Source organism: Mauremys reevesii, linkage group 10, assembly GCF_016161935.1.
Source record: "Mauremys reevesii isolate NIE-2019 linkage group 10, ASM1616193v1, whole genome shotgun sequence".
Taxonomy (NCBI): domain Eukaryota; kingdom Metazoa; phylum Chordata; order Testudines; family Geoemydidae; genus Mauremys; species Mauremys reevesii.
The window spans coordinates 78,509,145-78,523,959 of NC_052632.1; the positions used below are offsets into that span (position 1 = coordinate 78,509,145).

The 14,815-nt window shown below is 54.7% G+C and overlaps 1 protein-coding gene across 1 annotated transcript in view; it reads left to right on the top strand.

The window, feature by feature from the left end:
• Positions 1-11,812, top strand: part of MYO15A (myosin XVA) — an 82,087-nt gene extending 70,275 nt beyond the window's left edge. The window contains exons 63-68 of the mRNA XM_039493381.1: positions 1,722-1,882; positions 4,148-4,281; positions 6,451-6,584; positions 7,498-7,631; positions 8,623-8,763; positions 11,078-11,812. Coding sequence (XP_039349315.1) covers positions 1,722-1,882; positions 4,148-4,281; positions 6,451-6,584; positions 7,498-7,631; positions 8,623-8,763; positions 11,078-11,179 — 806 coding nt within the window. The 3' untranslated portion in view covers positions 11,180-11,812. The remainder of the gene's footprint in view (positions 1-1,721; positions 1,883-4,147; positions 4,282-6,450; positions 6,585-7,497; positions 7,632-8,622; positions 8,764-11,077) is intronic.
• The last annotated feature ends 3,003 nt before the right edge of the window (positions 11,813-14,815 follow it).

The following is a 14,815-nucleotide window of genomic DNA, read 5'->3' on the forward strand; positions in this document are numbered from 1 at the left end:
TCGGGAGCGTGGTCCTAGAACATCTCTTTCTGGGCATCTTCTGGCAGCGCCAGGCCTCTCCAGACGGTGTCGGTGCTGAGCTGCTGGGCTTGGAGGCACAGAGAGGATGGAAAGCCACAGGCAGTGACGGGAGGAGGAAAGTGCTGTCCTTCCTCAGCGGAGCTCAGGGCGGGTGAATGGTGCCAGGGTCACAGCCCTGGCGTTACTAGGCACAGGACGGGTTCAGCGCAGGCAGCAGCCATGCAGGTTTCCACCTCACCCTGCCCCAGTGGAGTATCCCATCTCCTGGGGCTGGCTGTGGGCTTGTGCTGCCTTTGAGGGGTGCCCTGCTTGGTATTTTTGCTTCCAGGGCAGTGCCAGGAGAGGGGGGTGGATTATTGGCCTCGGCTTTCTTCTGAAAGGCTGAAAAGCCAGGAAATTGTTCACAGTATCCCAGCGCTTCCTGTCTGTGCCTCTCCACAGCTCACAGCCGCCCTGTTGGCCTAGTTAAAGTGTGGGTGGGGGGGAAGGGTTGTAAAGGGACCATTGGAAGGGCTGTGTGGACGGGCCCAGAACCGCCAGGAAATAGCATATCTGAGTCATATCCTGCTTTCTGGGAAAGCACTGCATCACCCTAGGAATGTCACCCGCCTTCTTAGCCCCACCAACCCTCTCACTCCCTCTCCGCTGCTTTTCATGAGGATAGTTGGAAGCCTCTTCTTGGAAACGGAGCCCTGGGGCTCTGAATGTGGATTCTCCACAGTCGATCTGATCCCTGGCTGGGGGGGGCTGTGCCATGAGAGGGGGCGGCACAGTCCAGTGACACAGGCTCGTGGGATCTAATCCTAGCCCTGCCTCTGACTTGTTCTGTGATCTGGGGCAAATCAATTCACTTCCTCCTGCCTCAGTTTCCCCATCTATAAAATGGGGCTTATGACACCCACATTCATCTGTCTGTGTAAGGGCTCTCCTGAACTCTGGAATTATAACATGCTCTCAGGAGTTCCATGGATGATTCCAAGTGCCCCAAATCCTGAAGCATTTAGAGCTGACCTGCAGAAGGAAACGCAGACTCAGCTTGTGTCCTTTTGGCACGACGTGTAAAGAAGGCCTGGACTTCTATTTTAAGGGGTTTTATGGGGTTTTTTCTGCCTGTTTTTTATCTTAGAACTATCAGGAATGGTCAGTCTTGTCTTCCTGGTTTTTGACAGATGACTGAGGCTTGGTCTACACGTAAAACTTACCCCGGCGTAGCTATGTCACTCAGGCTAGCGATGTCCCCCTGCCGCCAACCCCCCCAGAGTAGACTCAGCTGTGCTGCCATAGCTAATGTATGGGGGGGTGGTGTCTGCCAGGGTTAGGACAATCGCCTTCTGTCAGCGTACGCTGCGCCTTCACAAAGGGACAACGCCGGCGAAGAGGTGCTGACGGGGCTACGCCGACACAGGCTCTGTCATGTAGACACAGCCTCAGAGATGGGGCCTGGCAGCGTTCTCGGCTTGGCTGGGTGGTTGAATCCTAAACAAACCGAGCTGTTCTCCCAGGGGTTAAGTAGGTGTGGACACAACCCAAAGCGCCAAAGAGTAGCAATGAATCTGATTTCCTGCCTTCAGTGTCTCTGCTCTGCATACGCCATTCAGTTCTCCAGCCAGCTTTACCCTTCCGCATTGGAAAGGAGCAAAACCAGAGCAGCCTTTAAAATCGGAGCCATGCAGCTGACTCTTCCCCTGCGCTCCCCATAGGTCAGAACGTCCGCCCCTTGAGCAGACGGGAGTATATCCTTGATGTGGCCACGGAGCTGGAGCAACTGGACAACAGCTACATGTTCTGGTACCGGCGCGTCATCTGGACCCAGCCGCTGAAATTTGACAATGAGCTGTATGTCACCATGCACTATAACCAGGTAGCAGCTCAGACCCAGCCAGGGCCAGAGGGGCAGTTGCCTTAGTTTAAGGAGGGCCTCGTCCTCCTCCCTTCCCTGGAGTATGGGCTCAGGGGTGTCTGAGGAGCAATCTGTCATAAAACCAAGCTCCTGACCCCTCGCGGTCATTAAAGATCCCCTGGCCCCTTTCTGGCAGAGCAGTGGGGTTAGCTCCGGAGTCCCAGCCAGCTTCCACTGCCAGGTAATTAGCTTCTGTCTGCCTGTGCACCCCCTGTCTGGAAAAACGACGTTAAGGGAACGTTGGGCAGGTGGCAAAGCCAAGCCCCCAAACGTTAGGAAATGCCAGAACTGATGTGGCCCGTGTGCAATCGTCATTCAGCCAGCGTGTGCCCATGCATTATGGTACAGTCCTTCCTAACCTGAGCACGTACTATTTTTTTCCACAGGACACGGCCTCATTTAGTGCACAGGATGGATGGTTTTCACTTACTGAGCAGCCATTCAATATTTCAGTTTCTCCAGGTTGTTCAGAGGCTGGCCCCAGGCCTTAGCTGCTGTATGCTATTCTAACCCAGCTCTGAAGGCCAAATTATTCATTTCCTCGTGGGCTTTTTTCTCTGGTGCTCGTCACTGTAGTGTCTGATCGCTTCGCAGACATTCGTGGATTTATTTTTATCCCTGTGACCTGGGGATGGTATTATTCCCATTTTACAGCTGGGGAATTGAGGCACAGAGAGATTAAGGTAAACAATTTCCACTAGCTGTGGGTGGCCAATTTGAGACACTTAAGCCCTGGTTTTTCAGAGTCCTTAGCTCTGTGTGTTCAAAGCCCAGCTCCAGTTGTGAGTGCTCAGCAAGTCTGCAAATCAGACCCCAGGGTGTCAAGTTGGGCACCCAGAAAATGAAGTGCACACAATCAGTGACCACCTCTGAAAAGTTTGGTTTAAGGAACTTGCCCAGAATCACAAAGAAATTCTGTGGCAGAGGCAGGGATAGAATCTAGTTCTCCAAGGCAGCTTTCAACTGCCTTAACCGTGAGTTCCGCCTTTCTCTTCCTGCAGTCCCCTGCCTCAGTCACTACAGACCTTTTCACTTCTGCAGCAAATAAATCAGGATTCAACAGACAACAGCCTCCTTCATTACACAACCCTGACTCATCCCCAGGGCAGATCCGTCCTGGGCATTGAATGAGGCAGGAGGCTTGTGGAAAGGATAAGATGTGACCGTGTAATTAACGACTGTATCATACTGTGCATGCACAAAGGAGCCACATTAAGGCTGCAAAGACCCCCTTAATTCTGGCACTTTATTTTTCTTTTAGAGATTATTAGTAGTATTTTATTATTTAAACTGTACTTTGTATTTATTTGTTGATTCTGGCATTCTCTAACTTGTATGCTTGACTTGGCAACCTTAACAATGTTCTTTGAATGTCATTTGCTGTGTGTGATTTACTCGGTTTATTGACAAGCAAACTGAAAAAACCCCAGCAATTCCATCATGTGGCATCATATTGCCACCCGGGTGTGTCATCGGCAGGGTTGGAACCTTTAGATCCATCGCCCAGACCTCTGCCATGTGTGCTAATGGAGTTACTGGAGTCCAGCAGTAGTAGGTTGTCATCTTCTGTATGGACCAGCACTAGAGGGGGTTGGGACTCTTAGCCAGAAGGTTTCATGGATATTTGCTGACAGTGGAGGAATGGTGAGACTCAGGAATCTTGGGTTCCATTCCAGCCTCTGGAGGGGAGTGTTCTCTAATGGGCGGAGCATCTATGCCTATTTCCCTCAAGCTAGACTCCTGATGTCCCTTTCCCTCCAACAGGTCCACGTTCTTCTCCTTGCCCCACTGTGTCCCAGTCTCCTTGCCCAGCCGGTCCCAGAATTCCCCTAGTTCCTCTGCAGATCTCAGGTGCCCCCCTCTGCCCTGGGCATCCCTCCCTGACTCTTCAAAGTGTGTCCCCCAAAGAGTGGGTGTGTGGGTTTGCCTGTACAGTCCAAGACCGTGATTCAGGAAAGCATCTCTGGTCAGTACTCATGCCCCCATGTGTCTCTTTGAAGTCCATGCGAAGTTACGTGCTTTGCCACAATCTGCATCATGTGTTGTTATGCCGGGGCCCTCTCTGTGGTATCTGACTGCCTGTATGTGTGTCAACGCATTCACACCAGGATGTGCACTTCCTGGGCACGTCCCATGGAGCCCAACAGCTCCCAGATCAGCTCCCATTGACTCCTGATGAGAGAGTGTGACAAAGCCACGCCCGGCATGCTCTGTATCTTCTTTCAGGTCCTGCCCGATTATCTCAAGGGGCTTTTCAACATCCTACCTCCCCTGCAACCCAGCGACCAGCAGTGCCAGCAGGTCTCCAAACTCGCAGCCCTCCAGCACCGGGCCAAGGACAGCATGTACCTGCCCACCGTGTAGGTACCCTGGGCGTGGTGGCGCCTGGGTGCTACCCTGCTAATCACGGCTTGTGTCCCATCCTGGTGTGTTTGCACCTTAGTGAGTAGGGAGCCCCGGCTAGTGGCTGGAGCAGAGCAGCCAGAACTCCTGGGTTCTGTTCCACACTTTGCTGCTTACTTGTCATGTGACCTTGGGCGAGTCACTTAGCCTCTCTCTGCCTAAGGTTGCTCTAAAATGTGGGTGACACGTGCTGCCACCTCCCAGAGCTGCTTGGCTCCATTGTTTGCAGAGTGCCTCCAGGTCCTCGGCGGGCGTGTGCTATAGACAGACTAGGTGTCATTGGCATCGGTATGACCTGACAGGCCACCCCGGAGTCTGTCTTCACTGCAGCCAGCAGTGTCTTATCTGGGTGTTGCCCCTAACCCACCTCCCATCCACACACACACAACCTCTCAGCCGAGTCTAGTGGTGCTTTCAACCCAGGCTAGCCAGCCTGGCTGAGGCTCTGGGTTCGAGTCCAGGTTCCACTTCCACTCAGGCTGCTAACACACCCACTCTGCAGCGAGGACACTGGCTAAAGAGTGTGGATAGTCCTCCAGTGCCTTCCCACAATTCCCCCCTCCCCAAGCCCAGAAGGACAGACAAGTTCTCCCACAATTCACTGGGAAAGAATTATAGAGCGGCTCATCTGACTGCAGCACCAAGAACAATGGGGCATCCCCCCAGCAGAACTAGTGAGACAGGTGGGAGAGAACAGCACCAGCATGGACACAGGAACTCGGGTTGGACTTTGCAGTGGGGCTGCTCACACCAGGGCGGCGCTAAACCCGGGTGCTCTGACCCTGGTGCTGGTCACCTGGGCTGTCTGCGCAGGACATCCCCCTGAGCTGTGCTTGCACAGAGAACTGGTTGCATGGAATGAGAAGAGTCAAAATTCTGGTCTCAAATCAGAGCACTAACTATTCCTGTTGTGGTGAATTAAATCCCACATGTACTTTGGGGGCTGGAGAATTCCTGGAATTTGAGTCACTACAAAAAATCTGGAAGGTGTGAAGCTTTTAGAGGTGTGCAGAGAGCCTGCAGAATTGCTGCCCTGAGGGGAGAGGAGAGGTGGGAGACTTTCTACCACTTACATAAGACCTAAATGAGAAGAAAGATGAACTCATGTAGGAATTTCAGTTCCAGACCAAATGCCAAGGACTGAGGGGCTGTTGGCCTAAGGCTGCTTTGTGAACTTGGGTTTCCTGGTAGCAGTGACCTCGTGGCTCAACTCCAAAATCCTCCAGTCTTATTAAACTGAGTGTGTAGCTGCGGTGGCCCTGCAATCTGATCCATGTGGGTATGCCCTTGCAGAGCCCCACTGACATCAGTGAGATTTCCAACAGGTGCCAGGGTCCATCTACACAGATCAACTTGCAGGATCTGGGCCTAGGTTTGCAATGTATTCAGACTGAACTCTGTATATATGTGCTTGTCTGTGGATGTCAAGCTGTAGGACCCTGTATGGAGGTGCAGAGCTGTTCTGCTGACTCTCCCTGGTAACCAGACCAGGTGAGTCTCATTAGTGCCACTGAGGAGCAGATCTGCTCTGCTGCAAGAGACAGCTAGTGGGAAGGGCAGGAGTCCTGCAGGGGGAAACACTCATCAGCCTGCTCAGGAAGGAGGCCCCAGTCCCTCAAAGACTTTTGCATGTGATTTAACTGGTTTCATAAAGCTAAGCGTGTGTGTGGGTCTTTGCAGGATGGGGACCTATGCTCAGAAGCACTCTCCTGCTGTACGGTTTTGTTATTTAATGGAGGCAGAGCCCCAGCATGGGTGGGGGGGACGGGACTGAGGCTGGACAATACCCGTGGTGAATGTGCTGCATTAGGAGTGGGGTGGGGAGTTCCCCCGTCACTGTATGAGACCGATTCAGGGATGAGGGACTCCCCACTTCAGCAAGACACCGTGGGACTTGCCAGTAAGGACCCCCCTGAGGGCTGAGCTCTGGCTGCTATTACCCAAGGAGGGGTCTTTGTCCTTCCCACCCTGTGATTCTCTGCTGCCCCGGTGCTCAGCACGTACCCCGAGCTGAGGGATGGGTGGGCAGCGCTCTCCTGCACTGGGCTTTCTGTCCTGCGACATGGGCAGGGAGGCGTTTGTCTGGGGCTGGCTGTGACCTGTCCCTGGGTCTCTCCCCCCCCCAGCCGCGAGGTGCAGGGTTACGTCCCGCCCCAGTTCTGCCAAGCGCTGAAGGCTCAGTCGTGGCTCAACGCGGTGCTGCAGCATATGCCGCAGGTCCAGGCCCTGAGCGCCCACCAGGCCAGAGCTCAGTTCCTAGGTAAGCCTTCCCTCCGCCGGGAGCCGCTGCTGGGAGTCAGCCGAGCTGGGGATTGGGGGAGCGTTTTTAGATCAGAGGGGAACATGGTCAAAGGTGGGACAGGGCCAGGAGCGGAAGCAGCTGAGTGCTGCCCTGATGTGGAGGGGCACAGCAACAGACGAGCCCCCTCCCTCCATGCCAGGGCTGGGCCTTTGCAGTGACAGCTCTGGGTGGGTCTCGGCGGTGCTTCCCCCCCCCCCGGCCATGTCCTCGGTGCTGCCTCGGGCGTCCTGGCTTCTGTTCATTCGTCAGAGATGCAAAATGTTGCTGCCCAGGCCGATTCCCAAGCCAGTGGCAGAGGGTGGGGAGGAAGCAGGAGGGGCTCTTGCTCTGGAAGAGACAGTGTGTGCTGTGCTGGGTACCTGGCATGTCGAGGGAGGGGCGAGTTACAGTCCCCCAGCCGTGCCCCCCCCCACACACATGCCCTGAGCCGTCAGCCAGATCTCCGGCAGAACCTGTCCAGCAGGCTCAAGGAGCCCAGTTATCCCCCCTCCCACCCTCCATGGCTAGGCCCTGGCCTCTTCCGGCATAAACCCACACGAAGAGCCTCATGGGGACAATCTTCCCCTCCACTGGGGGCACGCGGGAGCCCAGAGGGGGCGGGGCTGTTTAGGAGGGGGTGTGGCCAGATGCAATGATCGATCATCTCCCACCCTTAGCAGCTTCCGCCAGCAGGGCTGCAGGACCGAATGCTGCCTCCTCCTACTGGGCAGGGGCAGTACTACCACCTGCCCCAATGGGGAGGATCTCCCTGTCCTGGAGGGGACCCCCCCCTTTCCCTTGTGGGTATGTCCCAGCTGATCATCGTGGCTCAGCGCCAGAGTCGGGTTCTGGGCAGGTCCCTGGCTTTGCTGACTGCCCGTCGTCTCCGCAGGGCTCCTGAGCGCCTTCCCCATGTTCGGCTCTTCCTTCTTCTACATCCAGAGCTGCAGTAACAACGCCATCGTCTCGCCGTGCATCCTGGCTGTCAACCAGAACGGCCTCCACTTCCTCCACAAGGACACCCACGTAGGTGTGGGGGGCAGCAGGCCAGCCCCTCACCCGGTCCCTCCAGGAGGTGCTTGCTCCTGACGTGCAGGGCACAGTTGCAGCCGGGGCCTGGGCTAAGTGTGGGCTGGCTCTGGCTCAGAGAGCTGCCCGCCAGCATGGTGAGGCTCCAGGAGAGCTCACTGGGCCTGGAAAGCGCCAAACTGCCCCCGCCCCTGCAAGTTCGGTCCAGGCCTGCTGCCCCCTCTGAAAGGGGCCCATCAGGAAAGGACAGAAGCATGTCGGCCAGGCCCATTGGCTGCCGGGTGACGTCTGCCCTGGGAGGGCTGGATCCGAGAGTGCAACCCACTGGGACTGGCATCATGCATGTTGGGAGCGGGGCCGTGTGCTCTAGTACATCACAGAGAGGCCCTCTCCCCCCCCCCCACCCCCCGGCTCAGCCGTGTGCCTCATAATACAGCAGTGACCCGCGTGTTAGACACCGGAGCCTTCATTCTGTTGTGCACTGGATTCAGGTGATAGCTTAATTCTGCTGTCGCTGTGACCCTGGCCGTTGGACCGGGCTAGAGGGCTAACCCCAGTGGCCCAGAAAGGGGGGATGTCCTGTACATAGAGTGCCCACCCCATTCTCGTCTGCCTTTCAGTGCAAAGCTATTGCCTCATGATATACGGCAATTTTTCCAAAGACTAATGGAGATGTATTATTCAGGGGGCCCAAGGCAGGGATAGCTTGTGCCCCTCTGTCTGTATCCATCCCTTGTTTCCTGTCCTGTGCTTAGATTGGAAGCTCTTTGGGGCAGGGGCTGTCCTGTGTTTCTGGGGTTGTACAGCACCTAGCACAGAGGAGTCCTGGTCCATGGCTCGGGCTCCTAGGCGGGATTGCAGTGCGAATGATAAATGACAGTAGCTGGGAAGGATGGGATGAACTGGTAGGAAGGAGCTTGTAGTCCATACATTGGGGCCGGGTCCCTGGTGGAGCGCGCGTATGAAGGAGCTGCACATCCATCCCCAGGAGCTGATTGCGAAGTTCTCGCTTAAAGAGATTCAGTCCACGAGGACCCAGCGGTCCACAGCCGGCTCCAGCTACCCCTATGTGGAGATCATGCTGGGAGACTTGATGTCACAGAGGATGACACAGCTGCAGCTGGAGCAGGTACGGAGTGAAGTTAAGTACTCGCCTTTCCCCCTCTTTCAACCCCTCGGTCCTGGCGCAGGGTAATTATCCTGGCGCAGGGTAATGCCAGGATGGGCCTAGGGGATGGGGGGCCCATGGCGAAGGCTCCCACGGTGTTACCGCCTCCCCATGGCCATTTAGGCTCTTAGACTGTAATGTGACTCCTGATGGTTGGCTTCCCGGGGATTTGTGGGTCGAATGGCACGGACCTTCACTGCCAAGGCCCTGCTCCCCAGCCATGGGGCTGGCGGGATGCAGCCCAGCCTTCCTGGTTCCCCTCTGCAGGGGGCAGGATGCCAGGAGCCCACCCCACCGCACAAAGCACCAGGGAGGGTTTCTGTGGCCTCTGGGAGCAGGGAGTGAAGGGTGTGGAGCTAGCTTGCCCCCTCCCCTGGGCCCTCTGCACTGCACTCGTGAGACACCCTGAGCCCCTGTATTACAACCCAGTAAAGACAGCAGTGTCCCTGGCCAGTGGGTTGGGGGAGCACAGAACCCCACCAGGGTGAGGCTCAGGGCAGGGAACACAGACAGGGCGCCTGTATCTCTTCAGGACAGTACCCCCCCATGTGACTCATCCTCTCTACAGCCCCGTTAATTCTCTCCTTGTCGCTTCTCTTCCTACTGTCTCCTTCTGGCTTCTTCACCCGGCTCTCTGAAGCTAAACCTTCAGATGGTAGGTAGCCGCTGCCTCCCAGAGAGAATGCTCATGGGTTGTGTTTGGTGAGGGTACAGAAATACAGTAAAGCCAGCACCGTCCCCAGCCTGTCTCTTCCGGGATCACTGCACAAAAGTGCTTCGGCACCACATACTCCGCATCTGCAAACTAAGAGACATCTTCAGACAAGTTAGGTGTGCAGCAGCACATGCAGTGAGTGTGCGTTTGTGCTAAGCAGGCTGCTCTGCGTGTGCAGTTACCCACTTTTCACATGCAGTCCCGGTCACGCTGCACACAAACTAAGCACATCATTGCAAGGATTTCCTCATTACAAGGTTTGCTTTTTCCCTGCCTAACTTGCTTGGACAACCAGCGCATGGAGGCAGCTGCTTAAATACAAGGGAATCCAAGTGAAAAAAACTCGGGGTGCGTCTGTGCTGCAGTCAGAGGTGGGATTGCAGCCTGTATGGTAGCTTTGATCAAAGCCAGCTTGAGAAACAACAGCAGTGAAGCTGCGACGACACAGACTCCAGCATGGACTACTTGCTCAAGTATCTACCCACAGCCTTGCGCGGGGTTGTGCCCCCCGGGCTGCCGCGGCTTCGCTGCTGGTGTTACTCAAGCTGGCTAGATTAAAGCTATCCCAGGTATGTCTACCCACGCTGCAGTCAGAGCCCCCAATTGCAATCTAGACGTATCCTCAGAGTCCAAAACCCAATGAAATCCTGGCTCTGCCAGATGCCCAGCTGGCCCAGCAGTGTCCAAAGTCGAATGCACCATTGCATTCTCCTCTTAACTGCAACATGAGGACCCAGTAGATCATCTACAGGTTTTTATTGCTGGTGGACTCCTGCAAGGAGCAATTTCTGTTCATCTCTCCAGGATGCAGAGGGGAAGGTGGCCTCATGGTTTAAAGCCCAGGACTGGGAGGCAAGAAAACTGGGGCTCGTTATTACACCTTTCCGACGGTCTCGCTACCAGTGTTCGGAGCTGCTCAATGTCCCTGCGTGGACCAGGGCCGTGTTACACTAACTGCTTGTAGTTTTGTAGTTCAGCGGCACTGCCAGATACGGGGGATGTGGGAGAAGCAGGGGCTGCTCTGGTGCTGCCTGTTGTGATGGGTGGGTTGGGTAAAGGGCACCTCCAGGCCAGCTGTGTGAGGGCGTTTCATAGAGAGTCCAATCAAGCGCCAATGGGAGGCCACAGCAGAACAGTAAGTAGAGGGAAGGACCAGCAGGGAGAGAAGCAGAAAATCGGAGAAGCTGGGTATTGGTAACCATTACGGGCTCAGGCCTGGGAAGTGCTCCCAGCAACAGCAGTAGGCGTGGGTGGCGCTCAGCACCCGGCAGGAGGCGCTCAGCAGCTCTCAGGATTGGGCCCTGTGAGTACAACTGGCTCACACAGCATTGTGCCCCTGCAGGCAGGCACCATTTTCATTCCAATGCAACAAAACAGTGAGCCCAAAGGCAGCAGAGGCCCCTGCTTTACCAGGCGCAGGTGCTCGGGAGGTGTATGCTGAGGGTTTGGCATTCAGCTTTCGCCACTGCAAGACCGGACGCCACACAACAAAATTTCAGCACAGGGAGGAACCCGAGTTAAAATGCTGTCATGCTGCATTGTGCTTCCTTCCCTCTTCAGGGCCTAGAGTTGTGCCGCGTGATTGCCACCCACATGGAAAGTCTGTTGTACGCTCGCGAGAAGAGACTCACCCTCCCTCCCAGTGAGATTACGCTGCTCTGATCAGGCATGTTACACACACGCACGCTCGCACGCTCCCTCCCTTGAGTGAAAGCCAGCATGGAGATAAGCAAATATCTCTGTGTCCTGGGAGAGGCAACGTAGACTAAATATAGACACCGATGGGACAGATTCCCAGCTGGTTCGAGTCAGCATAGCCCCACTGATTTCAGTGGCTGAGGGTGACGGACATCTGCTGAGGGCCTGGGGTGGGGGATTTACAGACCATATGTGAGGTCTGAGGCGTGAAGAGTGTGGGGAATGCAGTCCGGCCAGTTAACAGGTGAACACAGATGCCTTAATTTATATTTAATAACTGCCCTCCTGGACATAGGGCATGACCTTTTTCCAGAATCAAGTGTCTTTAATTCATTATTTTAGTAGCAACATATTAACAGATTGTCCTTGAGCAGGACATGCCCAGTTTTGCACATCTGCCTGTTCCAAGGACCCGGCAATCTAACTGCTCACGTGCTGCATACACCAGATGGCTTTTATTTGTGTTCGCTCCCGGTTTTTTGGTCTGGTTTGTCCTGTGAGCTAACTCTCGTTTTTATAAGTGTCATTGGCGCCTGTATTTGTACACTGCTCTGTAGCGCTAGCCCTGGAAATGGCTTCCCGTTTTTGTAACTTTTTGCACTCAACGTTGCTTTGAGATTTTATTTTGTTTCTAATTGGTGCAAAATTAAAAATTCCGTTTAAGTCCAAAGCCACCTGTCATGTGGGTGTGCGGGGAAACTAAGTGCTTTCTCTTTCCTCAACCCAGGATCTGTGTAGAGCAGGGGGTTCTCAAACTTCATCGCCCCCTGCTGACAACAAAAATTACTACAGGACCCCGGGGAGGGGAACGAAGCCTGAGTCCGACGGAGCCCTGTCACCCCGGAGCAGGGCGCAAACCAAAGCTCCATTTCCCCAGGCCGGGAGGCCAAAGACGAAGCCCTCGGGCAGGGGCTTTAGCTTTGGTCCCGGCAAGTCTAAGCCAGCCCTGGCGACCCCATTAAAATGGGGTCGTGACCTACTTTGAGGTCTTGACCCCCAGTTTGAGACCCGCTGGTGTGGAGCCAAGAGCAGAGCTTGCAGTCTAGTTTCAACTGCTTGCCAGTGAGCCCTACTGTCAATGCCAGTCTGACCACCGCACAGACATTTATGCCAGGACACGAGTGGTTATGGTTTACCCTAGGCTGGATCCTAAGACAAATGTGTGCCAGGACTAGACTATTTACAGTCGTGTTCATTAACTGGCCGTCAGTTAACGCAGGTTAAAAGAGGCCCCCAAACTCTAGTCCGGACGGATCCCCACAGAACAGTGAAGCACTCGATGGTCATATTTGCACTCAGGTTCTGGTGATATTCGAGGATCGCTACAGCTTCTCTGCTGCTAGCAACAGAGGCGGCGCTAGCCTGGACCAGCCATAAGTGCTTTACCACCATGGCAACTAGGCCTTGAGAAACTGCAGTTTCTACACTGCGATTCACTGAATCCAGTCAGGCCCTTCATCTGAATCACTGCATTTCTTTACACGACAGATGATCATGTGGTTAAGGCACAGGACCAGGAATCCGGGTTATGTTCGTGGCCCTGCCAGACTTTCCACGTGACTTTGGACGTGTTCCCTAGGGATTACTGTGGCATTTAAAGCCGCGTCCAAGCTCCAGCGATATCGCGAGCGTTTGCCAACTGAGCCCCTGCCCTAATGTAAACGCAGAACTGAGACGAGCCTGGGTTGGTGACACGGCAGATTGTCTGCAAGGGACTCAAAGTTAAAGGCTGCCACAAACTCGGCGGAACCAGCATCAGCCAAAACGTTAACAGTGACTCCCATGAACCGAACCAGAGAGCTTTGCATAGCATGACCCCTACGTTCACCACGGACAGGCCTAACCGTATTCCGTGAGCAGCCAGGTGCCCTGGAAGTTCTGAAATTCCCTCTTTAGGCACCTAAATCCTGGCCCTAGGAGCTCATAAACCAGTGAGTTCCTTGAGGCCAACGCAGAGGCTCCAGTTTCACATCATATTGTTGGCACAGAGTGGGCTGGGGTAGGTTTGATTTGCTAGAGGCTGGGTGTGACACGTGGAGTGGAGCTCCCCCAAGGATGGGAGAGATGGAGAGTCTGAGCAGGGGCACTGGCTCAGACCCAGCTCAAAAGCAAACCCCTATAGCACAGTCTTGGCAGCCTGGAAGGCAGGATGGTCTAGTGGGATGGGTGCTGGCATGTGACTCAGGAAACCAAGGTTCAGTTCCTCATTTACCAAACTTTCTGTGTGATTTTGGGCAAGTCATTTAATCTGTCAGGGGGATAACGCACTTCTGTGCCTGACAGGGGTGTTGTGAGGAATTAGAGACTGGGAGGTGCTCTGACACTACCGAGAAGAGGGCCAGCCAGGTACTCAGGTAGAGAGATTAGCTCTCTTCTCCAGCACCCTGAAAGGACCTGTCCAGCCTTGCTCCCACTGAAGTCCAGGACAACGTTCTTATTGGTCTCAGGTGCAGAATTGGTCCCAAAATGTACATTATGTCTGGTATGAAATTTGGGACCAGAATTGGAAGGGATAGGGTGTTACCACAACTCGGGACACCAGCACGTCACTGCAGGCGCCTCTCCCAGGCTGGCTGGACTGTGCGGCCTTTTTGAAGGAGAGGATTGTTGCGGTGCTGGTTCACCCAGCCGCTGATAATCTCAACAAGTGGGACTGTTTGTTGGCAGCTGCAGAGCGGAGCTAGTTTTGGACTCAACTTCTGTTGTGACTCACTGGCAGGAGAGGGGTTGGATCCCCCAGGGTCTGTTCTCCTGCTCCCTGGTAAAGCAGCCCTGCGTATGGCCGTGTGCTGGCAGAGAGAGACTTCCATCCACTTCCCTGAGAGTTGGGGGGCTGGACACAGTAAGCAGCGAAAGAGCAGAGCCGGGCAGGGAGCGAGCTCCCACTTCTGTCCCCACTCAGCTGCAATTTCTCACTGAGGAAATCATTGTGTGTCTCTTTTCCCTTGTGTTTCTCCACCCCGCCCCCCTTCACCACAGACTGACCCTGCTCCTTTGGAGGAAGATGCCAGCCTTGACAGCCAGACACGGTTGTCGAGTGAGCTGATCTTTCCTCTCGCTGGGCTGAGACCACTGCTCCCACCAGCTGAGTTGTTTGGGTGCAAGCTTGCATCCTGCTCTCAGACCCCCTGTTGTTTGACAAGAGACAGCTGGCCTGACCCAATTGCTTACTAGGGATGTAAAATGTTAACCGGTAAGCACTAGTCTTACTGGTTAACCTGTCTTAACCGTTAACCCCCGGCCGGCCGACCCCAGTGGCCCCATGTTAGCCAGAGCAGCCCCAGCCGCACCGCCCGGCCAGATCGGCCCCAGCCGCACCGCTCGGCCAGAGCAGTGCCGCCTGGCCAGATCGGCCCCGGATGGCCCTTTAATCAGTTAACCATTTAAATGAAATATTTGTAATCGTTTAAATGTTTAACTTTTTAAATGGTATTTACATCCCTATTGCTTATGGTGAATCCTCGGCTCACAAAACAGATCTCAGGACAAGTTCTGAAGCCACCTGCCTGGTACTGGTCTTCCGATCTCTCCCTAGGTCTCTGAAGTCACTTTCCTGGCCTGCTCAACCCTTACCATTGTCACTTCCCTTCCCATTAGGTA